The sequence below is a fragment of the Platichthys flesus genome, chromosome 8 (assembly GCF_949316205.1).
Source record: "Platichthys flesus chromosome 8, fPlaFle2.1, whole genome shotgun sequence".
Lineage (NCBI taxonomy): Eukaryota > Metazoa > Chordata > Actinopteri > Pleuronectiformes > Pleuronectidae > Platichthys > Platichthys flesus.
In genome coordinates, this window is record NC_084952.1 from 18,415,041 (window position 1) to 18,440,742 (window position 25,702).

The window sequence follows — 25,702 nt, forward strand, 5'->3', positions numbered from 1 at the left end:
GAGAGTCGGTATCACTTCTCTGAGCAGCTTTGCAAAAACAGCCCATCGGCCCGTGATCGCGCTGTTTGAGTGAACGGACAGATAGGAGGGGATGAAGAGGGTGAAGGGTCCCATTAGATAATATTGTAACTGTGTAGTCATGGATTAGCACTCCTGTGTGGTCATGTGTTATGTGTGTACTTTTATATCTGTCTTTTTTGAGGACCACTTATAAAACTTACCAAGGGAGGACATTTTGCTAGGGTGTGGCTATGGTTGTAAATGTAACCAAACCCAACCTGAATCCAGCAGATGTACTTTTTTTTTACGTGAATATGCAGATTGTGTAGACCAGTGAGAAGATTTTGGGGTTTGTACGCCGACTCGTTTGCGTTTCTAGTTGGACATTTGAACAGGATTTGGTGGTTTACAGGTATATACAGTCTTATTTGTCTGAATTCATATTCATATGCATATCATTTTTAGTAGAGATTAGTCAAAATGTCGACTGGGGCTTAATGGATTGCTGTTTGTCATTTGTGTGGAGACATTTTTGAGTGTTTGTGTGTATTGCGTGATCGTAAACAGTGGACGACCAACAGAAGAGTCTTTGACACTTTATCTGATGACTGCTGTCTAAACCAGGAGCTCCAATATATTGGCTGTTGCCCCCAGAGGCTAACTTGTCGTCAGATGATAACCAAGGGGCTCAGAGATTGGTCCACACTTGACCCCAGCCTGAGGGAGTTAATATCAGCTTAAGAGCTCAGTTTGTGTTACTCTCTCACGGTTGTTGTTTACCAGCTCGCCTATATACCCTGATTACAGGTACATGCACCGTGTAAATGATCAATCCCATCAGATGGGAATGTTTTAAAGGGTCTACATGGGGATTAGTTTTGGTTGATTTAAGCCAAACAATTTGTTTTTTGTGAGATTTAGGTGAAAGGGATCTATGTCCAATATATTGAATATATTAAATATCCAATTGATTTTTTTATTAGTGTTTTTGATCTTAATGATCACGAATTGTTTAAATAGGAAACGGGTCCTCTCTAAGGAGGCTGCCATGTTGTTTTTTTTTACAGTAATCCAAACTAGACTGAGTAAACACTTTTTGAGTTTTTATGACAACTGAAGGCTACCACAGGTTCTCTTTCATGTTTGCAAGGCGAGGGCGAGGTGAAGGGTATTCAGCTGCAACATGCAATTTCACCACTAAATTCTACACACTGAACCTTTAAAAATGTTTTTCTGGGCTTTATGAGACCTTTAACCGTTATTCCTCCCAACCTGTTTGAAGGTTAGAACCTGGTTTTAAGGTTCAGGTGTTGGAATCATGCTTAGGTCAGGGTTTGGTTCAGGGGTGGAGCATATAGAATGGACAGTTGATGTCAAGGTGTGGGTCGAGGGAAGCTGTGTGTATGTGTGTGTGTGTGCGTGCTTGTGTGTGTGTCAGAAAGAGGGAGAGTTAAGGGAGAGAAGGGGTTGGTGGTGGCTGGGTGGGGGGGGGTGGTAACAGTGTAATGTGATGCGTGTGTTTCCCTCAGTGTTGTCACTTTGTATTAATTTTAGAGCGAGCGGTGAAGAGTTCATTACACACTGATGAATTATGGATTAGAGTTAAATTAGAAATAAAATCACACAATAACAGATACATACATTGTCCCTGCACACAGCTACTCACTGTTAATTAATTTGTAGTGCAAATAAACTCACACGAGACGTCTCAATTTTCCTACTTTATCTTGTGATCTTATTTTTTGCTCCACATGTATAGCCCATTACTGTGGTTATTACACTAGGTTGGAATACATTAATCATTCAAGTGTATGAATTTTACATTCTTGGCTCTTGCATGAACATGATGAAGGCTAGTCGGACTACTGGCGGCATGGTGATGAAATCGGTTAAGCACTTATTTAGCGTCACTAAGGGATCCTTCAGTGCTCCGTGTATTCCCCAGTTTGTCACATACATACAAAATGATGAGAGGGATAATATAAATGTTAAAGGGAAGTTTTTAAAGATTTGGGTGCTATACAAAATATATTTTACCGTGACGCTAATTAAGGGACGTCCTTGTGTGTTTTCTATAAATAGTAATCCATAGTGAAGCTACGGTGACCTCTACGCCACAAGCTGGTCATTCCTCAGCTGCAAATCTAGGCTGTTGTTGTGCTCATGGTGGCACATGCTCTCTTGTCCTGTAGAACGCCCATGTGTCTTGTTTGAAGTGAGCTTGGCTTTAGGAAACAAACCTCAGGTTTTCACATCAAAACCACGAATCAAACCCTCTAATGGGCACCCCACTGCGGACTAGAATTAGCAGGCTTACTTCTCTAAACGCAGGCACCTCAGAGGATCAGAAAAAGGGTGGGGAACATGCGAGGTAGGGGAGGAGTACAGATGAGAGGGAAGGAGGAGGTGGTGCAGAGGTGTGGGGGTACAAAAGAGAGGGATGTTGGAAGAGGAGTAACAGAGGGGAGGGGATTAACCAGGAGGGAGGTGAAGAAAAACCAGCCAGGATTTCACCTTGCACGCGTCAATGGACAAGCAGGACTACTTGTACCATGCAAAACGTTTACTAGACGGCCTGTGTGGTGTGTGTGCGCGACGCCGCGAACAAGATGGTGCTCGTGTGTGCAGGATCGCATGCTTTCATTCTCGCGTGTAAACGTGTGACAGACATGAAACGGGACAGAGAGCCTCTGTAGAGACAGACAGCAGTCAGTGCCTGCAGCAAGCTCAGAGCTCGCAGGGTAATGTACACTCGCTCCTCGCCGTACCAGAGAGAAGGTGACACCAGTCAATCCCATTCTGACAAGGCAGCTGAGATAATAGCCCGCTTTGATTCCTTGCAATAACTCCTGCCAATCAACATGAAAGGCATAGTGATTGCAGGCAACCACAAGAGTGTGTGTGTTTATGTGTGGATATAGGGGGTCCTAGGGGCTTACAATATACACCAGTACTGCTAAAAGAATTAGATGTGAAATGGTTTTTTAGACGTTTCTTCGATTATTAAGGAGAAAAGACAAAATGTAGATGGAAGGAGAAACAAGTGCACAGCTTTTACAGATCATCTGTGCTGTGATATTGTCTGCAGGGGGTGAGTGTGTGTGTGTGGGATGAACGTGTGAGAGACTTGGCCCATTTTTGGACAGTTTGCTGTCAGGGGTCAGCGGGCGCTCTCTCTCTCTCTGCCCATGCAAACTGCACCGTGCGTGTGCATGCATGTTGGGACTGAGGAGTTAGTGTGAGGCCAGGGGAAGGAGTCCTTCAGGTGGAATAAAAGCATTACTGCACTGGTAGGAAGGTCAGCTGTAAACTTGTGTCAGACTGGTGGTGATCACCCTGTGCTGCAGATCTCTGAGGTATTGAGCAGGCATGCTCTAATGGATTTGATATATGGACTACAGGACTCCCTGAAGAGGTCAATACCGTAGCACTTTGTCTCTATGAGCAATGACCCTCTCAAGCTCCATTTAGAAGCGTTATATCTGCAGGAAATAGGCTGGAAAGGCCTCGGGCTCAGGCTTTTGTAAAAGAGAACTAATATGAATGAAGCATTTTCTAATCACTTCTTCTGTGCTTTAATCGTCGCTTCAATCAATCATTAGTTATGGTGGTAAAACCATATCGCAGTAGGTTTTGATGTGGTTGAGCGACGAACAAGGGAATATGAGTTGAGCTGATTTATCACTCCTCTATTTGCGAGGGCAATAACACAGTAAAGGCCATTTAGTGTTTCATCATTACTTCAGAATCTACTGGCTCGCAGTGTTTAATGATAGTGGCAGGCTAAGAATGTGTTGATTTATCCTCAAAACTTGTCCGTGGTTGTCTGTGAAAAAAAGATGAATCTTCTCGTAGTAGAAGAGAACAAAGCACAGCTGACAGAACAGAGAGCTGTGTTTGATTCTGGCCAATTTCTCTTAAAACGCATGCAGAGATAATGGCCGCCATCACAGCCCCTTCTTGAGTGTATTGATTTGGAACCAACCTTTGGTGAAAGAAGCCAAATACTGTTTATGAATGTCTGCTGTAATTGGGATGAACAGATGTTGGAATATTTTTTCCACTGTGCTCAATAACAGGACTTCTCGTGTTATTTTCTCTCCTCTCCCCTGTTTGTCCAATCACCTGCTTCCTTTCATTTTCCTCCCTGGCACCATCCCACTCTCCTCTCTGCTGACCTAACTAACTTTCCCCCATCCTTCCTCCACCTTTCTCCCCTCTTCCAGACTCTGTGCACTTTGCCGTAGCTGTGCTGAGTGACTAAGTGGAGCCGTTCAAGCCATGGAGGATATGGACAGTAAACCCTACCAGCCTTTGCCGAAGGGGCGCCATGAAATGGAGATGTCCTACACCAGCTCGTCTGACGAGAGCGAGGACGGCCGCGCCCACCACCGCTCCTACACCTCACGTGAAACCCTGCCCGACTACACACACGAGCTGCGCCTCACCCTGGGTTCACACCGGGAGAGACAGAACAACTACAGCCAACCACAACCAGGTACAGCGCCTGTCAGGGGTCAATGTATCTACCTTTAAACATGTGTCCACAATCGCACATTAACTGTACGTGGAAGCAGATGGAGTCAGGCACCAAAAGAAAAACAACACACACACACAACTGCACACTAACAGCTTTAAAATGGCCTATGTGAATTACCTATTGCAGTCCACAATGAGCCAGAAGGACAGTCGGAGGCAGCCAATTACCTGTTCTCCACAGAGGTGATATTTCTCTCCCACAGCTAAAGTAGGTCAGCCCCAAACCTCCCTGGCCTCACCTGGATGGAGCACCACCCTTCATTGCCCACACACTAGCAGACACAGACACAGGTGGACATAGGCACATGTACACATAAACAATGTCACACACACACCGAACAATTCTTCCCTGCTGGTGACAGGAGGAGAAATGGGGTAGCGCGTGCCGTGATGGATGGCCTCTATGCAGGTCATGTGTGGTGTTAAGAGAGGAGCCGCACCTCTTCAGGAGCGCGCCGCTGTGCAGGGTTCATAGTGATCAATAGGTAGTCTCTCCACTACTCCAACCTCCCGCTCCTCGGCGAGACCTACCCACCATGCTAACAAGCAACATTAGCCATTCATAACAGTTACGACTCCTGACAAGCAGGCCACTCGGGGGATTTCATGGTTTGAATGCCACCTGCTATGGATTTTGTCGTATTGTTCGCCATGTAGTAACCCGTCGATGTCCATTAGTCATCATCATGTTCGATGGACAACATTACCGCGTCAAGGGGCACTTGCCTATTTCAACAGTTACTCAGCCTTTCTATTTCCATAATAGACAACATCCCTTGCCATCAGTGTCATATGGCAAGGTGCATAAGACCCCCCAAAGCAGCCTTTGAAATGTCAATGGCAGCCGCTTCTGCGAGGCACATCTGTTCATCTTTGGGCAACGGAGCTATATATAGTGTACCCTACCTAAGTAACCAACTGTTAAGGGGGGACACAGCCTCCAGTGACATTTTTAATGGATTACAGTGTTCCTGACAAAGATCAGCCAATTCATTTCTCCTCTAATTCCCCACCTGCCTTCTTCATATTTTCCTTCATCTTTTAAACTCGGTGTCTTGCCCTCTCCTCCCTTTTTCCTTTCCTTTCTCTTCTCTTCGCCCTGTTTATTTTCCCTAACATAAAAATTCTTCTCTGTCCATTTAATCCCACATGATCACTTTCATTGCCCCGTCCCTAAGTCTCCCTCAATAACAAAGATACAATTGATAAATGGACAGTAAGTCAGCTGGATCCACAGCTCATTAGTTTGTGTTTTCCCACTAATTAACTCAGATTAATTAATTCAACATTTTGTTAACAAAGCCAGAAATCAGTTACAGTACACAGATATTTAAATGTTCATAGGCATTTACAGAATCATTTAATCTCCTGTGTAAATAAGGTTTGAATTGAAATTATATAAATGTTTCTATAGATCTAAAATTTCAGACTTTGTGAATTGTGTTTATACCAGTTTAGAAGACAGGATACAACTTGGTATCATGTTTCCCAAAATAATGAAAATAAAGGGAGAATATCAATGTAAATAGCTTGACGTACAAAACACAGGAATTACAATCTGAAATGCTTTTCAATACTTACTACCTTAATATTAGAAATTATCTCAACCCTTAACTATTGCCCTTTATCTTTACCTACATTTATGGATATTGTGCTTTGCTGTTGCATTTTCCCCAACAATATACAGCTAATTTAGCACAAACCATTTGGCAAGTTTTCAGGGCCCCTGTCAGTCTGGGACCCTCAGGCCTGGTTAGTAGTTGAGTCTCGTTGAGGGAACCCTGCCCCCCGTTCACCAGTGGTAATTACACCCTTGGGTAAACTGAATTTAGATGTGTTCATCTTACATCACATCCAAGACTGCATTACAGTGAAATTACAAACCAGATTGCTTTGGCAGATAATCAGAAATGCTTTGTATTATAGCAGAGTTGAATATATAAATTGTTGATCTTTCGCTGAAGTGAGTCGGGAGCGGCAAACCGTAATGGCAGGAAATGGAAAGTTATTCAAAAAGATTGATTTCCCCCCTAACCGTCTGCTAAAATCTCTTCTGGTGTTATAAATGTGTTTCAAAACCAGATTTGTAGGGCGGCTCCTTCCAGTTTTACAGCCCGTCCATGTTTGTTGCCACGAGGAAATGGCCTGTTTGTTCCTGAATTGCCCTCTTGCAGCCAATTTGAGCTAAACACAGGAGCGTGTAGTGGTGACCAATCTTGTGCCGGTTTAATTCTGGCAGAACAGTGTGTTAGCCACTGTTGGTCTTGACCCCATCAGAAAGGCACAGCAGGACACGTGGCTGGTCAATGGAGTGGTCAACAGGACTGTGGCTTTTATTGAAACACTGCGGTTGGTGTGCGGATGACCTGACCCAACAGAAATATTAACTGCACTAAGTGAGAAGGAGAGGAAGTCTTTGTCTCCCTCCTCAGCCTTCACCGGAGTCTTTTATGGTACCTGGCTACTGTGGTTTCACTATAGATTTTGATTTATGCCTTTATTTCTTTTAAATTACATCAGTTCCATCACCTCCACTCATACGGTCCAAACAGAAAACTTGTGTGGCGAGGAAGAAAATTTACTTAACTGCATCTGCAGGAAAAAAAGAACTAGAGCTCAATTGAATTGAATAGAATTGAAGTGTAACCAGAGGACTGAGACAGTATATCTGATGTTCTCAGATAGCAGGTTAATGCTCGGGATTGGAGGGTGTTCTAATACCTGAAAGCATGTGAGGCTCAATCTTTCTCTCAGTCTGAGTCAATATTAATAAGGTTTGATCTTTATCTGATCTCTGCACCCCACCAAAGAGAATATAGATGAGATCAGGGCTCTGTTTGAGCAGCAGTTCAATACATCTTGAGCTCAATAACACACATCAGGAAGCTTGAACAGGATATAGCTGCACTGCGAATGGTTAAGAAAAATCAAGGGTGACATTTTGATTTGCGCGTCTGCTGCGAAACTTTAAATAAATGCTTGCCCAAATAACAGCCTATCTCTTGACATAATTTGGGAGGTGACCAGTGTTTGGTTTGTGAGTGCCTCTCTCGAACAAACACCTGGTCAGATTAATTGCTTAGGCAAATAAATACACACGCCGGCTTTAGAGGCTTTGCAGCTCTAAGTCTATATGATTTTAATCTGCATGTCTCTGTCTCCTCCTGCAGATTTAGACTTCTGCAAGGCTGGGCAGATGAGGAGCCCCGACTACCACATTCACCAGCAGCAGCAGCAGCAGCAGCGCCAGGAGGAGGAGGAGGAAGCGCTGTGCACCGGGCCGGTCGCTCACGTCCACAGCCGCGCCTACTCCCTGGGTGTGAGCTCGGACGTGGACACGGAGCCCGAGGTGGAGCCGTCTCCCGCTCACGGCCTGCAGCACATGTGGATGCACGGCCTCAAGTCCGAGCAGAGCTCCTGCCTGACGAGCCGCGCCAACTCCGCCCTGTCTCTCACTGACACCGAGCATGACAGGAAGTCCGAGCCTGACAATGGTGAGTGCAAACCGTCTCTTATTACTCCACAGGGGGCATTGTCCATCACTGTGCAAAAGGCCCTATGGGAGATACAGTTTGAGTTTAGCAGACAATGTCGACCACCCATGATGAATCTTTTTTGTGCATTTTAACATGGTGCACCACTTCTCTCCTTGAATGTATTCCTCTTTATATCCTCAAAGTATAAAGAGAAGAACATTCCCACCAATGAATGCAAAGAAACAACATTTAACATTAACTCGTTTCGAGGCTTGAGTTACAGCCTTGGGCAATTACATGATTGAAGCTCTCAGATCTTAAACTAAAGCTATTGCTTAAGTTATTCTCTCTTTGAAGGCTCTTTGACGTGACTTAATACAGAAAATGTGCTATTGGTTATTTAGTCTATGAAGTGAGCTCGTAGCAGAGGTGAAACTGGGTTTATCTGAGGATGGATTGTGAGGAAAAGTCCAGTGACGAACAGGAAAGGGGATTGAATATCCATCGAGGGCTGAGGCAGATTTTAGTTGAATGGCTTGGAGGGAAAGGAATTGTAGGGGTCAGGCATATATGGTACCTGACTGGCTGCCTGAGGGCAGCTGACAACAGACTCTGTGGGAAGACTATACCCTGGAAGGAAGGAGAAGTTGAGAGGCGGAGGTGAAGATATGGGGGCCAACTAGAGAAGAGTCTGGGATGGTGCCAGCTATCTGTCTTGCACTGCTGGGCTTGGCTGGGCTCCCTGCAGATGGAGAGTTAGTTAGAGGTGCACACAAACAAAGACAGAGCTCTCTAACCCATCCCCAAGGGCACTGTCTGTTTATGTGCCGCAAAAAGTAGGTGGAACGTATTCACAGAGAGAGAGAGAGAGAGAAAGATAGCGAGAGAGGGGCAAAGAAAGAGAATTAGAGAGAAGAATAATAAGAGAGAGGGAGAGAAAGAAATGCTAATGAGAGAATAGAAATGGTAATGTAATGGTATAATTAGAATGAGGATAAAAGGGAATGAGTGGTTCAGGGTAAAACAGGTGAAGGAGAAGCTGATTTGGAGTGAGTGTTAGACAGGATGGTGAGAAAAGCAGAAGACTTAGACAGGGGCAGACAGGGATCATAGGAAGAAGGGTTTGGGATGTGCCTGTTACTGGGACGCACCTAGGGGTGCTGTTTAATGACAGCCAGATTGGACACGGAGTCAGCCTTGTGCCTCATCACAGGGCGGAAGAGGAGAGCGAGAGTGAGGGGAAGTGGGGAGCGCTCGCAGCATTACACAGTAATCAATTTGTGATGGCTGCGTGCATATGGACCAAAGTTATTACCATTTGAGATGAGGGAGTCCATCTTTATCCAGGGTCAGGAGGAAAGCTGGAAGAGGAAAACGAGGGATGGGGAGGGGGGGAAGCAGATGCACAAGAGGAAACAGAAGCGAATGAGTATGGATAAAGCCACAGGAGTTAGAGGAGCCGATTTGAATGTTCAAAGCATTTGGCCTCACTGGTACGATGCACCCAGAACGCTGGTCTATGTGTGGATTCCATATGTATGTGAAGCGCTGTACAGTATGATCTCTGGCCTTTCAAACCAAGACCCCTCTAGAGCCTCTGGAACACGCTCTTCCTTTTGCTCACACTTTCACCCCTTTTGTCTCTTTCGTCTTGCATTGCATCCTTTATTTGATCTTTCTCTCCCCTCTGCGACACCCGTTCATTTATTCTCATCCACTTCCTGTCCATCTCCCTCTGACACGTGGCCAGGTGTGTCCATGCGTGCCATCCCCTAATAGGAAATACATTATGAATGTCACACATCTCCACATCAGCACAACAAAGTCTTGAATGCCCCTCTGTTCCCGCTGATAATGAAAGTTAGAGCCACTCGCAAAAAAAGACGTTGGCATAAAGGGGCTGATATCAAAAAGCTGGTGTCCCTGCCAAAATGAAAGTGCATTTTAAGTCGGCCCGACCTTGCTCTCCCTTTGTCTTCAGAGCTCGCCCCCTCCCAAACCCATTAATGATGTCAGCTTGAAACTGGCAGGAATCCTTTTGTTCCCAGTCTGATTGAAGCCGACAAGTCAATTTAGTCACTGTGTTTGTGTGCGCGCGTTCTTGTGTTTACGTGCGTGCATGTGTGTTTGAGTGTGAGAAAAATATAAAGGAGCGCGACAGATTAAGAAAAAGTAAAGTAGAGAGCGGTTCAGCTTGTGTGTGAAGGCACGTTTCTAAAGATTTGTGTTGTTTACGCCCCCCCCTTGTGCATGTTAGTGTGTGTGTGCTTGTGATAGGGTGGTGGGGGGTGCATGTCCAACTGTGACACCTCCCTTGAGGAAGGCTGCGGGCATCCTCGAGCACCAGTCAGACCTGCTGACAAACTCAGGGAAGCATCAACACCCCGAGTTGACGACAGAGCACCGGTAGAACAGAGGAGATTGGCACTAGAAAGGAAAAGTGCAGTTCAGCTAGAGTTTACACACACGTACACACTCACACACACATCCATACATGATGTTGCCAACAATATATGGACAGCTATAAGTGTTTGTTGCAGTAACTATGTCACCCGCCCTGCAACTCATTATCCAAATCATTAGCTTGGATATGGGGAGGCTTTCCACAAGATTTTAGAGCCTTCAGGTTTGATTTGTTCTCATTCAACCCAACAAGCATAAGTGAGGCAATAAAGGTGGGTGATAAAAACCTGACTATTGTGTTTCATCCCCAAAGGTGTTGGAAGAGGGTGAGGTCAGGGCTCTGTCCATGCAAGTTACATCTTTCCACAGCAAATTTGAATTGAGCTCTATGCATGACGGCTTTTTCATAATTAAACGAGAAAGGGCCTTTCCCAAGCTGAAAGCACATTATTGTCTGAAATATTGTTTGCTGCAGCAGTAAGATTTCCCCTAATTGAAACCGAGCCAACTAAACCATTAAAAAACACCCGCAGACCAAAGGTACTTTGGCCATGTACTGGAGTATAAGGCAGAGGAATACATACACATACTTTTGATACCGCTGAGCCCAAATTAAGACATTTGTGTGTGTTTGTGTGTGTGTGTGTGTGTGTGTGTGGTATTACTCATGTTGTGGAGACCTTAATCTGTTTAGACAGTCACATTATGACGGGCTTGTCTTCCTGATAAAATTTTTAAGATAGGCCAAGGTTAGGATTAGGTTAAGGGTGAGGATACCTTTAGGCAAGCAGTCATTTCTATGAACACATATTGCATATTCTCAATATTTTGGTGCTGAAAGTCTTTCTGTTTAAAACACCCCACAAAAAGGTATCAGTTTACACTTCCTTATCGTGTAATGAAAGAAACTGGTTGGACTGTAGTTGCCCTCAGATCGCTGTCTCAAACTGCCTAATACAAGAACACAGAGATATGGTTTCCTTCATCCCGCTGGCCATTCACATGGTAAACAGCAGATAGGTCTGTGGATTCCTTATTATGCAAATTGTGGATATTTTCCTTTTATCAGTGCTTTGACTGTATGTTATAGAGTCTCTGAACCACTCTGTTAACTACATGTCTTGATGTTTCTGTCGGTGTTGTGTGTGTGTGTTTGTGTGTGTGTGTGTTTGTGTGTGCTGTATATTTTTCGGGGCGTATCAGCGGTCCAAAGCAAAAGTTGACTTCAACGCTTCACTGTCGCTACGATGCCCATCACTTTAGTGGGAACAGAGAAATAAATGTAGAGAGATGAGGAGGAGTGAAGAGAGCGACAGAGAGAAAGATAGAGAGAGAGGCGGAGAGAGAGAGAAAGAGAGAGAGCAGATAGATTTGGTGTCAGCCTCCGAACTACTGCAGTGTGCAATAATAATAAAAAACGACATTAGCTGCATTATCTGGGTTACAACACTGTGCTATAATGAGATGCTAATTAATTGACCACTTTTTCATTAGTCTAATCAGTGGCAGATTTACTCTAGCCCATTGTCTGTCTTTTCTTATCTTTTTTCTCCCCCTCCACTTCTGGGATTGACACATCGGCATGTAGCAGAAGGCCTCCTGGTTTGACATCACTGCACTTTTCATACGTCGTCCTCCGAGCAGACAGAGGCTTCTAAGGCGAATGCAAACAGCAACTAAAGGCTCTCATTATGGAAGATAACATCCTGTGCTAAAATTGCTAATGTCTGTGTAATTACCCTGGCCTGAGTAAGCACTTGATTCTGATTGGCCGCGGGACGTCCATCATTTTTTGAACCAAAAAAAAAAAATGACAACTCCCCTTCAATGTCTGATCACGGAGCTAAATTAATATACTAGAAAGGTTTAAGTGTTCCATTTATGCCATGCACTGGAGATAATGGTTTTAAGAAAATGGGTTTTTCAAATTGCCTCACACATTTACGATCCCCGTGTTAACAATCAAACCTTATGAAAGCAGCAGCACTGACAAACATGCTTCAGAATGAATGTGAGCCCCCCCAACATCAAGACACATTACATCTCATCTGTTAAAGCTACTGGCTGTGTTAGTACTGCAAACACGACAGGACACAAAGACATAAGACAGCAAAACAGCAAATATGACTTATCAGATATAATGACAAAAAGTTTTCTCCGTATCTCAATATTGGCCTTTTTTTGGTCGCTCTTTCTTATCCTTATATATTAAACTAAGCCAAACCGATAATCTGAAGACAAATAGCTCGGACGTGATGACGTGCATTTTTAAAAGACTGAATGATGAATATTTATATAAAAGAAAGAATATTTTTTCTAAATAAGAAAAAGCTGTACATAAGGGAATAATTATCCCATCCATCTATCCTCATTTAAAATTTGTTTTCTATCAGCATTCCACACCTCTTGCTATGATGAGCTCTGGTTCAGGAAGTGAATTTCCCATTTATTTTCTCTGTTGATGTTTCAGACAATCCTTCTTAAAAGAGTTTAAAGAATGGAACCAGCTATGAGAAGAATCATGACTATAAAGCGTTTGATTCGGAGTAAAGAAATATCAGAAAATGGGAAAAAAGCATAAAGGTACAATAGTGAAACAAATTGAATCAACTATGTATCCCCTAAACCATTGTGAATTATCCTTTTCCGATTAATTCCAGTGTGCCTCTCCCTGAATTACATTTTGTGTTTATATATTGTTACAATATATTGCAGTTGGTGTCAGTAGTTGTATTAGTAATATAAGTAGTAGTAGTAGTAGTAGTAGTCGTAGTAATCCTTTGGGCTCTTTTCCTCATCATTCCAAAAAACTGCAGCATGGTTGTAAATGTAATGTAACACCGAACGATCCGATCACAGCCGACATGACTTTCATGATTGTGGTGAACATTTCCATGGTTACAGCCACCTTCACCAATCAGAGATGTTGCTATTACTCGTGAGGTTTTTGGAAAGTGTAGTACCTCTCGTCGACATTGCAAATAAACCATGTTTTACTTTAAACACACTTGATATAATACAGACCTGTGGCCTCTACAGGAGCATAATAAAACATTTTCACAGAATCATAGCTTTTACAAAGTTGGATAGTTCAATTATTATGGCTGATAATCAAAATCTCTATTGACCCCTCGAACCACACTGTTGAGCTCTTTTGACAGTGTCGGGAAAGGGGCTGACAAGCTTTTATTTTTTTCATTTCGTGTCCCCAGTAATTTCCACTCCTATTAATATGCTTGTCCAGTAAATGAAGGATAAGCTAAATGAATGTTCTCCACCTTGAATGAGTGTGAAAGTAACTCTGCAACAGAGTAGATGCCTGCCAGGTTTATACTTACCAACACTAAATGAGCCATATTACCCCCAAAATAGATTGCTGCTATTAGACCTTCAAATAAAGTCATTTAAAATAAAAAAAAATTCCTCAGTGTAGCTGTTGTCCTTACCTTGAAATAAGACAAGCATGAATGTTACCTTAAACATAAATGTTACATGCCGGCCATAAACTAGGTTGTTTGAGGGCCTGGGGGACTGGGCAATGTCATAGAGGGCCCCTCATATCCTTTATAAACACGCTCCATTATTTTTATAATGATGTGCCAAAGTTTTGCAGTCAAGTTTGGCCAAGCTGTGTTCAAGTAAGTGTTGCAGAAGGTTAGCGAGGGCATAAAGACAAAGGGCTGGAGAGTGGAGTGAAACACTGACCTTATGGTTTAATGAGCGAGCATGCAGCAGAAAGAAAGACAAAGAGAGGGCGCAGGGAAGACGGGAAGACGGAGAGGCTCCCTGGCAAGTGAAGACGCGGCACAGGATATTGGAGAGCCATCGTCAGAGAACCCTGGCGAGATTGAGCTTTTAGTTTTAATTTTAGCCAGCAGTGACTCGACATGTGTTACAGCTACGTGTGAAGCACCATTAGAAAGACTGATGGAACCGGGTGAAACAGCAACAGGTGTTACACCGAGTGAGATTTCAGATGGGGGATTTCGATTTTTCGGGATTTCTCTCCTTTATGATGCAATTCTGACATTTATTAGGCAATCTGGACCTTTAATTATAGAGTGAGGGAAATCACAACTGTTTCATGTGAGCGCTCTTATCCACAAGTGTCAGATAAAATAATTTAAGCAATGTGAATGAAATGGGTTTTATGTGGGTTTTTTTTACTCTCCTGATATTGGAAGACACAAATCCCCTTTTTGGCAGCGCTGGTTCCATGGAGTCGGGAAAACTACGATACCCTGAGAGACAGAGACATCCGCAGATGTGCCAATACAACCTCTCATATGCACGTGCACAGGCTGCATCCTCGTGTCTGTCTTCCATTGTGTGTCCGTATGTGCGTGCGAGCCGAGGTCTAAGTGGCAACACCAGGCAGACAGCCATGTAGTCGTAGTCCCTCCTTGCCTTCCTGAGGCCCAGGGGGGTTTGCAGGAATGGATTTGTCTATTAGCTCGTAAAGAACATTGCTGTGCCATATCGATCATCTGAGCTGTAACGTTTAGGGTCTTTAAGTTGTAGAGTTGATCTAGTGGTACACGGACTCCCCTGGCTATTTTACCAGAGTGAGAGATGATCAACTTAACCCTGGTGCCGCGCCTGGCCAGAGGAAACGCTGTAAACACATCCGCTAGAGCCAGGAACTGTTTTCATTGAAATGCCCATTCAGCCGTCAAGTAGAGGCTGAAGAAATCCTGTGAATCCGCCAGGTGCTTTACTGTACCAACAGATCGCTCACATGCCTTTCCTCTTCTCTAAAGGCGGCTTCATCACATAGTTAGCCATGCAGGCCTCTGTTCTTGACAAGCTGTTAGAAGGTTGGACCCCGCCCTGTTGTCCTAATGATGGACCTTTACAGCTCACTGATCCAAAAGAAGACCCACTGGTCTGAACTGCTGAATGATGGGGGGCTTAGGGATGTGTGTTCATGTGTGTGTGTGTGTGTGTGTGGGGGTTCTCGAAGCAGAGTCAGAAAAACGAGGGAGAGGAGGATCATTGTCCGTCTGTCTCTCTGTCTTTCTGTCACTGCCCCTCCTCCATTCTCATCTCGCTGCCATGGCAACAGTCATCAAATCAGAACATCAGCCCAAGCTTTCATCTCGTGCCGTCCGCTGGCAGCTCGCAGGCTGTCTGTATACATAAACTCTGTGATGTTTCCATCATTTTAATAAGCGGTCACATTCTGCACAGTTCAGCGTTCACCTTCACAACAGGGGAGGTGAGAGGTGAGCTGCTTTGTTTTGTTTTTTCAAAATGAACAGTTGAATAAATGGGCTCAAAAACAGTTTTTTAGCTTCCAGCGCTGTTTGAGTATTAACATGAATAGAGAGCATGGTGAGTGGCACATGAATACGCTCACAGCCGAAAGAAACAATAGCCCTGAGAGTGTACCGAGAGATTAGTGAAAATCAGAGTGTTCTGCACCCGGGTAGAGAGGCTGAGAGGGGGCGGGGGACACAAAGGTGTCTGTATGGACACACACACACTCAGATGCCCACACACACTTGTGCTGAATTGTGCTCTATTTGTATGTATGTGTGTGTTTGTTTGTGTGAGGGTCCAGAGGGAAATGATTTTGTGACCGATGCTAGAAAATTCAGCTACAACACAGCTGAATTGGCAATGAAATGGTTGCCATGGGGGAACCATAGCTTTCGTTCCCTCTTCCTTATTGTACTGGAGGTGTCTGTGCAAACACCGAGAAAAGATGCTGGTTTCTACGAATGGAAATCTAAAAAGTCTAATTGATGGAGAAAGTTAAACAAAAGTAAGAACATCAATATTCTGCACAATATCCTCCTCCGTGTGTCTGGATGGGCTGAGCAGGCTGTTTGGATTTGAGGGCACTTGCCAGGACGATGTCGGTGGTAGTAATGACAGTGTATTGGTGTCCCTGCAATTACCAATCGCTGCCATTTTAGTTTAACCGCGTGTAGTAATGGCCGCTCCACTGTCGTCGTTGCTGTACTGCCAGGGACGCTTCTGCCATAGAGGCACCGGTGCCAGCGTTAGAGGCTGCCATCGCGGCCGCGGCGCCAGTAGTAAAGGCTGTTGTTACATGGCACGGTGCCCTGAGCCTGTCAGACCTCCAGGGTGCGTACACCACCTGTCATTATCAGCTCTCAGCCCTGGCAGCAAGGGACGGCTAATGGTCCACTGGGTCTCACCCAACAATCTGCTGACCAGTATGAGCGCTGCTGCTCTCACGCGTGTGCACACACACTCACACATACACACACACACACTTTGCCCGTGTGTCTGTACATACATGAACACACACACATGCGAGTGCTCAGGCATGTGCAGGCTTCAGCACAATGCAAACTGCGGCCACAGCTGATCAATATGATTACAAATAGATTTCTTAGATATTCATTATGCCGGCTCACATGTACCAACAGTATTTGGTCTGTATTTATTTGGCACGTTGTCTTGTCTTGATGACCAATCAAAGCACACACAAACAAGGAATGAGCATCCACACACACATACACAGACTCAGCCCACACACCACAATCACAGCACTTTACAGCTCTGTTTTTTCACCCATTCACACCCATTCGTACAGTGCATCTACGTGCTGCACCTCCTCCATCATACACTTACACACTGCCGATACAGCCGACCTTCTGGTTATGGTATGACCTGCTCCTCCTCTTGAGACTGTACAGCTACTATTAAAATGTATAAATACTTTAAACATTTAATCATTGATACACCGCTCAATTTATGTTAGAAACATATCATTATTTTGTTCATGTGCCCTATTACACAAAATATATTTTGCACTTGCGTCTCCAGAAAGGGATCTCCCACAATAGTCAAGAGTTGAGTTCAGGGAATGTCCCCTATTTGTGGATAAGAGCTATTCAAATACAATTTCATTTATTGATTGAAAGATCTGAAAAATAAAATACACAAAAAAGTGATTGAAACATGAGTCTCTTTCATTAAGTCACTTTGCCCTAGGATGGTCTTGTTGTGCTCACTGGAGAATTGTTTGTGTGATTTATTGTATTAGATTGCAACCTTTGTCACCGGCAGTTTTTAATTGAAAAAGCCACAATAGGACTTTGGAAAGCCATTAATTGTTACGGTTAATTAAGGTAAACATTAAATGAAGAGAGTTTTAATTGGCTTCGCTTGATGAGGGTAGGGATCTGGGGTGACCAGAATCTGCATATGTAAATAACTGGAAACTCCTGCAGGCCTTGGCTTAACTCTCTCTGCCCCCTCTCTCTTTATCTCTCTGCTCCCCCCCCCCCCTCTCTCTCTCTCTCTCTCGTTTCTGTCATTGTCTTTCTATCTTTCCTTCTATGCACACCCATCCCACACAATCCCACACACGAGCCAGCAACTATGCCATCAGCCATACAAATGTGGTGCTTTTGTCAAAGTGACATTGATGTGATGTATGTACTTGCTAAATGCTCAACTGGCGCTCCCTGAAGAGGTACATTTGTTAAGATGAGACATGACAGATAGGCACAAGACATCGCCTTCACATTTACAATATATGGATTCATCCCAAGCCGCATCTCGCAGGCTGTGTTTATTTTTAGCTTTTCATTTTAAGACGAGGATGTTTTGTTGATACTTGTGTGCCCACCAGTGCTCATCATCGCATGCTCGATTGACCGCTTTCTCCTCGTGCTCAAAGGTTTCAATTTATGAAAAACAATAGAAACAAACATCATAAGCATCTTTTTTTCCTCTTATTTCCTTTTGTTTTTGCGTGTCCTCTGAGCAGCTGCCACCTGTGCCAGAGGAGAGGCCGGTAATAGCGCACCCAGTCAGTTTGGGAGACAGATCACCGTAACATCAGATAGATAATCACGCCGTTAAATAAACAGCATCTTAAAATGCTTCAGAATGCCGCTTCAAGCCTGAGCAGTTTAAGGGTGGCTTGGGAGACGGGTGGTGTTACATGGCATTATCTGAGCTTGAAAGAGTATGTATCGAAACATGTGTGTGTGTGTGTGTGTGAGGCGAGCAGATGATTGCTTGGTACTGCTGCTCGGTCACCCGGTCATCCTGTTGCAGTGGACCGGCTCCTCGTGGCCAATGCAGGGCTCTTGCCAGTATTTCACAAAGACTCAATATGCTTGCGCTGGTCCAACCAGATGCTCAAAATGTTATTTTCCAGATAGTGTTTACGTGCGTGCATGTCTGGTGGGTGGGGTGAGTCTGTTCATGTGTGTGTGTGTTGATGATCATGCCGTGTTTGCCTGTCTCTGTGCGCTTCCAAGCAATTGTGCACGTTGTATTTATGTGTGTGCACGTGCGTTTTGCTCCAAACAGATGTTTTTTCCAATGTGTGCGTACTAGTTGAATTAGATCAACACCAGCCGAGGCAGTGAGCCTGGCCAAGGTGGATAATATTCACTGCTGGCTGTGGCAAACACTACACAAACACCCCCCCCCCACACACACACACACACACACACACACACCAACCCACCCACACACACACACACACACACACATACAACACAGAGGAGACTTGTGTTGACTCAGGCAAACCTTTACTTTACACCTACTGCTACATTCTCGGGTTTAGCTGACTCCATAGAATATATCGAAAAAAGTAGATTACCTCAATGCGAATCATGATTGCAAGTAGCATTGTAATAAAGATATAACAGGCCATCATTGAAAAGAAAGGTAGGCAGGGAAAAACACAACTTATTCAAATAAGTAAATCTGCTGCTAGTGATTGTTAGGTATATCATGAATGAGTGGACTTAATTTCACTCAGAGGGGCCTGAGTTTATGGGCTGTAGCCTTGATAATAGCCCTTCTGTTACTCTGTGCTTGTTGAAGTAAGGAGGCACATTGTCTCCAACCTCAAGGTAGAAACCATCGCCCCTTAGTTACAGTTGCCTTGGCAGTCAAATAACAATAATAAGAATTGCAGACGTATTATCGAAAGATATTGTAAGTTAGTTCAGTTATGTTAATGTTATCTCTTTTAGTCGGTGTCCTTGTGAATGTCAATTGAATCGTTTTAAAACTAAAACCCTGTCCAAGGTATGCACTTAATGTAGGGCTATAAAATAATATATTTATGAACTGACTAATCAGACTTATCTTTCATATTCTGCATTGGCTGCTTTTTTGTCATACTTCATACTTATTTAAAAATGTGATGGAAATCTGGAAATACATGAGGCTGGAAACACCAAATTTGTCTTTGTGTATTTAATAGGGCCTTTCTGCAGAAAGGATTAACACAGAGAGTCACAAGGATCTCAAAGTGAAGATGCAGGACAGTCAAATGGAAGGATTTTATGTAGGAGGACTAAGGCTATCTCTCAGAACCAGTTCAGACTGGTAGGCGCCGGTAGAGAGAGGAATCTAACCACAGACAACTGATTTACATACGTTTCCTTTGGTGATGAGCATACATTCAGTTCTTTGGAGAGTAAATGAGTGATAAAAAGGGTCAGGTCATAAACAGCTCAGTCCATTGAACAGTTCAAGTATTTGGACCTGTTGTATATGTAGATATAGATCCTAAAACTTACTTTTTAACTACAACATAGGTTTCAACCATACTTCGTAAATGTTTCATTACAAATATTTCCATAGAGTATCTTTTGCTTAAAAAAAAGAAACAGATGAGGATTAAGTACAGAGCTTTTACCATTATCCAGACCAGCTCCTCAACACTGCACGTTATCATGTCCCCATGAGTTAATGGGTGTGATATAACGATATATATCAATGTTTTTCACCATGTGGACGAAGCCTTGTATCCTTGCACACAGCATGGATGCAGGCAGGATATTTGCTCCAGCTCTGATCATCAGTGAAGGAAACATGACACCCGGGGGAAAGAGCTAATTTGGCGAGACAGAGAGGTGAGAGAGTGCCTCAGTTTTACAGTGCGTTGTTGACGTTGTACATGACACACTGGGATAAAAAAAAACAGGAAAGCCTACTTCTCTTCTGGTAATGGGAAAGAAGGCGATTGGCCTTTTTAAGCGGGTTTAACCACATTTAAAAAACATGCATACACCTGCTAATTCTGGTGTAACAGGAGGTGTCAGTGGCTGGTTCCCCTTTTGTCCCTCTGTAACCTCAGGCTGCACTATGATCTATTCACAGCACGACGCATCTGTAGGTCTCAGACTGAGTGGATATGCTCCACCAGTTCTTAAGGTCTTGTTCCCTCCCTGGAGGAACGGGTGTTGCATTCACGGTACATTCATCCGTTATTGTTTTTTGTTCCCTGTGTTGGAATAAAGCGAGTGACTGCAGCCCCGCCTGAATAGGGAACATCCTTGATTTGGGAACACACAGAAATGAGTGTAGCCTGTGTGTGAAGTGTTGAGTGATGATCACCTCGGGGATACACGAGGCGACCCCTTTCGTGGCTGCTGAGCGAGGCAGAGAGAGATAATGGGGTGTGCTGCCGACAATAGGTGGATGCGGCTCCTCTGTCTAGTCTTTTTTTTGGGGTCAGCATCAGAGATGGGTCAGCACTCCAACTGGAGGAAACCGAGGGAGAAAGAAAGAGCAAGAGTAATATCTCATATGTCTGTCCTTGCCCCCGTTTGGCCTCAGTCAAATTCTCACCATTATGCTTTCATGCCTGATTTATGTGATGCGGGTGACGCAGCAGGATCTTTTTCCTCTGCTTTACAAGACAGCGACCGGAGGGGTGGCGACAACTATAAACCAGGACTCTACCTGCACATCACAAAGGGATCCGAACACCAACTAAATATAAATGTTCTTGGTGTCTAACTACACTCTTTTTTTTTTCACTCCATGGGCAATGCTGCTTTTTTCCCTGTGGTGTGATCTTGAGTGGGGAGGGCTCATGCAAGAGCTATTTACATCTTGCCTGTCTTAGTTGAATGGATTTGGCCTGATATCTCAGGCAGGGGGGAAGGCGAGGGAGCGAGTGGGTGAGACATGCCATGCATCAAACGTGTTACCGCAGTCATATGCTACATTAGTGGAATGAATGCAGGGCAGGGTGATGCACAATCACTGGTTATTTTTTGGCCAGAGGCAGAGAGGGAAAACAAGGAGGAGGAGGAGGAGGAGGAGATCTATATGATTAATGCACTCGTGGCTGTTGCACGGACGAGAGAGGCGACTGCGCATGGGGAGGTTTATCGCAGGCGAAGGTTAGGACTGCGTGGATGTAACACGGGCTATAATCGTTGCTGAAATAAACACGGCTGGTTGGTGCTGCTGCAATCATCGGTTAATACTTTAATGAAGACATGAAGACTCGGAGATCAAAACCTCTCCAGCTGAGATCGCTGCTCCAGCTAATTTTACTTATACCAGCATAGAGTGGCTTCTCACCCGAGCATGTAGGGATTAAACATTTCTGCCGTAACGCTGATTCCTCCATCCTGCAGCGTTTAGCAAATGTGTAGACTTTTGGGTTTTCATATTCAATATTAAATAGGTTCTTCATAGATATTGTCTACTTGGGGTGCAGTCGCGAAGGGAACCAGCTTCTTTAGCAAGCGAGCGTGGAGTAACAGTCGTACTTATACTGTAGATTTTGTCCGTACAACAGTTGACATCAGGCATTGTCCCCGCACATGGCTTCCGTTCATTTGTCCAGCCCCTCTCTCTTTCCTCTCTCCTTCCATTTCTCAACACCTCAGAGTATCATCAGCCGCGGACTCTAACCCCCCGCGGTGAATGTGAATTAACAGACGGCATGCTGCTCACAGCACCTTGCTTGCCACTGAAACAGATTCATCACACAGACCTAGATACTGCCTCCTCTCACTAATACACACAAACACACACTTTCACCCTAGAATAGCACCTTGGATATCATACATCCATGGTGTTATACTCTTCACACTTACACTTTGTACTTTCCGATCTGGAGAACAATAATATCAGCGACAATTCTTCTTCCTTGCTTCAGGATGTTTTTTATGTCTCTGTGGTTTTGAGCTAGCTGCGTCTGAAAAACTATTCGCAGATATTTTCTTGTATACCCTCAAAGCCCCTGTTCTGTACATAAAGTTACACTCTTTTCTTCAATTGCCATATTAACACATGCTGTTCGGCAATCAATGCCCATCGGAAGTTGAAAGAAGAGTGAGGCAGTGTTGCACACAGGTCAGAGGTGCATTGTGGGATATTGACAAGTCCCTAGTGCTGCAGTGGGGCACATTGAGAAAACATATCTGCGCGCATATTATTGACAAGTCTGCACCTCAATAAAGTGGACAGGTACTTTATTATCCTCAGAGAGGAAATTCGTTTTCACAGTCAACACACCAAAACAGCGAACACACTCGCATGGCAGTACACAGGAGAGGTTCATGTTGTGCCAAAAAATGTAATACGATGGAACCCTCGTGACACTCGATCAAGACTTTTCTCATAGTTAAAAGTGAGATTGGTACCGATTCAGCCTGAATGGAGGTGTTGTGGCTGTTTCCTGGTTGTAAACATCTACCTCGGACTGTGTTTACAGGTCGCATTTCCTCCTGTGACTATTGCTGAGCAGCCAACTTTGACTTCTGTAATGTAAAATCTGAATTTAAATGGCGTCGCCTGCAGAAATCAATAGTCAGTCTGTTAAGGTGCAACACTGGAGAAGGAAAAGTGGCACATGAGGGATAAAGCTCTCGCCCGTTCAGACACAGTGTATGTGCTTCTGGCTCGCCTGACTACACCATCAAACATAATTGGCAGTGTTTGTGGGTGGGAAGCCAGTGTGGGATCCCAGTCCTGTTAGCATCTCCATCTGGCACATGGGACGTTCCCTGTAGGGTGATGTTATACCAGGGAGAAGCACAAAGCTTGTCTGCTCCCTCCCCAGGTCATTGGTGGGAAATAACAACGACAGAAAGTAGAAGGTAGGGTAACATGTCCATTGTAAATTTGGCATCACCCGGTGCAAACATTGACTTACAAGATATAAAACTGCAGCTGTAAAGGATACTGCCGAGGGAAAATATTTTGTAGTGCAAACCTTTCTTCAAAGAAAGCAGGTCAGTCATAGGAGGATACGAGGTGTGGGTCGGTGGTGGGGAAGATGTTGGCTCAACTCCTAGATAATGTTTTCTCCATAGCAGGGAAATACTTTATACATTGTGGGTATAAAGTTTACTCAGAACATAATAACTCATTGAAAATAGATAAACTACTTTATTTCACTTTGGTACAGACTGTGAGATTCTGCATTGGCTGCCTTTAGGTATTTATTAACAGTGAGAACATTTAAGTGCTGAGCGTACATGACATAAAGGCCATCTGAAGTTCAGCCAAATCAAGCATTAACAAAAAGCTTTAGTGTCTCAATTATTTAAATCTTACTGCTGTTATATACCCTTAAAATGAATGTGAGCTGTTCAGCCGACTTGTCGCTCGGTAGCGTTCACCAGTGAAGCATGTCAGGAACATGGTACAGACGAGACAGCTCCGACTCCTCCTTAGACTAAATGTTATTTCTGTGACTTGGATTTAGTTAAATAGGTGTTCAATGAATTAGATCAGTTCAGACATCACACATGTTTTACACATTGGTAAGAACTTAAATTGTTTCACTAATTGGTGACAAGAGGAACAAATATTTAAATTACGTTTGTTATTAGATTTGTGCAATGCCAGAAAAATACTGTTGTTAAAAAATATCATATTCCAATTTTTGAACTATAAGTCTATTTTTAAAATACAACTTTACTGCAGATATTATCTTAGTAATACAACCGCTGTTTATGCTTGGGAAGATGTTAAAAAATTAAAAGCTACTTTGTTTAATTTTGGAACCCTGCTCCTGCCAAGAAGTGTCTCGTAGTATATTCATATTCTACGAGCACCATTAACATTAGTAATTCATAAGTAATTTCACTTTACCTCTCTATGTTTATACAACATGAATAACTGCTACTTGGTGAAGTAATAGCAATACACATGCAATAGGAAGTGCTTCCACTGTAGAGCTCTCCATAGGATGCACACAAGTGTGATTTATATCTGACACGATCAACATCTATATGTTTTCATAAAGCAACAATAGAGCTCACTGTAGTTTCACTATTCAATTTTTTAACACTATGCGTTTATTTGTGCATGACGCTGTTAAATCAGCTGAGTCAACCCCAGAACAGGCTAGTTTGAGATTTGCTGTGCATGGTTCCAGCTTTTACTCAATGAAATCATAAAGACATAGACTTTATTCCCATGACCCACATAAAGCTGCTTCTTGGAAAAGACCCCGATTGTAATTTAACAGAGCACCGTCCACATCATCAGAGAAAACAAGATGATTTTCTTCATGTAAATAATTAATGTCAGACAGCAAATTCTTTGAAAGTAATTCATGTTTGTAAGAGGTGGACACATCAGCTAAGTAGTGTTTCCAAAAGTGGATGGATGGATGGTGATTATGTAAAATGCTTTGCAGACTAGAATTGGGGTTTATAATTAACATAATGAATAAAAATGAAGGCATTCACTTATTATTGTGAAATAATGTTTGTTCATATTGAACACCAGGATTTAAACAGTTTATAGATGAGATTAAAATAAGACATGTATAGGTAGACGTAGACTACAGCATATAAACATACACATAAACATACGATACAGTTTAACTCTGTTTTATCAAGACGAGTTACACATCTTGAAACCAGACTTTATATTTAATATATAGAAAGTTTGAGCAAGTCATAAACATAATACATATAGTGTTTAACTGCAGTTGATCTCTGTTCAGTGTTCAGTAAGACCATACCTTGTTAAAGTGAGATATTGTGTTTTTTCTTTATTCCCATTATAAGTTAAGCTGCACTGTGTACAGATTTTAACACCAGAGACTGAGTGGTCAGAATAACACTTCTTTTAATTACAAGACAGAGCACAAATCACACATTATAAAACACTGGTCATTAATGCACTGAGGAAGTAAAAAGCCTTCGTTGATCATTGATTTGATTGAACAATCATGTCTAATTAATTCATGTATCATCCAAAAATACCTTCCCATTAAGGGTGTTATCCTTCATTTCATGAACTTTATGTTTTTGAAGTCCAGCATTGATCGGTAAAATGCACAAAATGCACAAAATGATTCAGCGAACATGTAACACACCTATCATTTTCCTTGGTGAACACAAGGCTTCGGCTGGAGCATAAAAAAGGTTTTTCTTCCTACAAGTTTTGTTTGTGTAATCGGATGGGAGGGGGGTGAACCACAGGCTGGGGGGTTGTTCAGGGTTGTGTGTTTCTTTATTAACTATATATATATATATATATATATATAGTAAAGCTACCATTCTGCTAGCATT

General features: G+C 43.3%; 1 protein-coding gene across 1 annotated transcript in view; it reads left to right on the forward strand.

Moving 5' to 3' along the window:
• The window catches only part of tenm1 (teneurin transmembrane protein 1), a 172,042-nt gene that overhangs the window by 9,735 nt on the left and 136,605 nt on the right, over positions 1-25,702 (forward strand). The window contains exons 2-3 of the mRNA XM_062393798.1: positions 4,227-4,498; positions 7,710-8,033. Of these exons, the coding sequence (XP_062249782.1) occupies positions 4,282-4,498; positions 7,710-8,033 (541 nt within the window). The 5' untranslated portion in view covers positions 4,227-4,281. The remainder of the gene's footprint in view (positions 1-4,226; positions 4,499-7,709; positions 8,034-25,702) is intronic.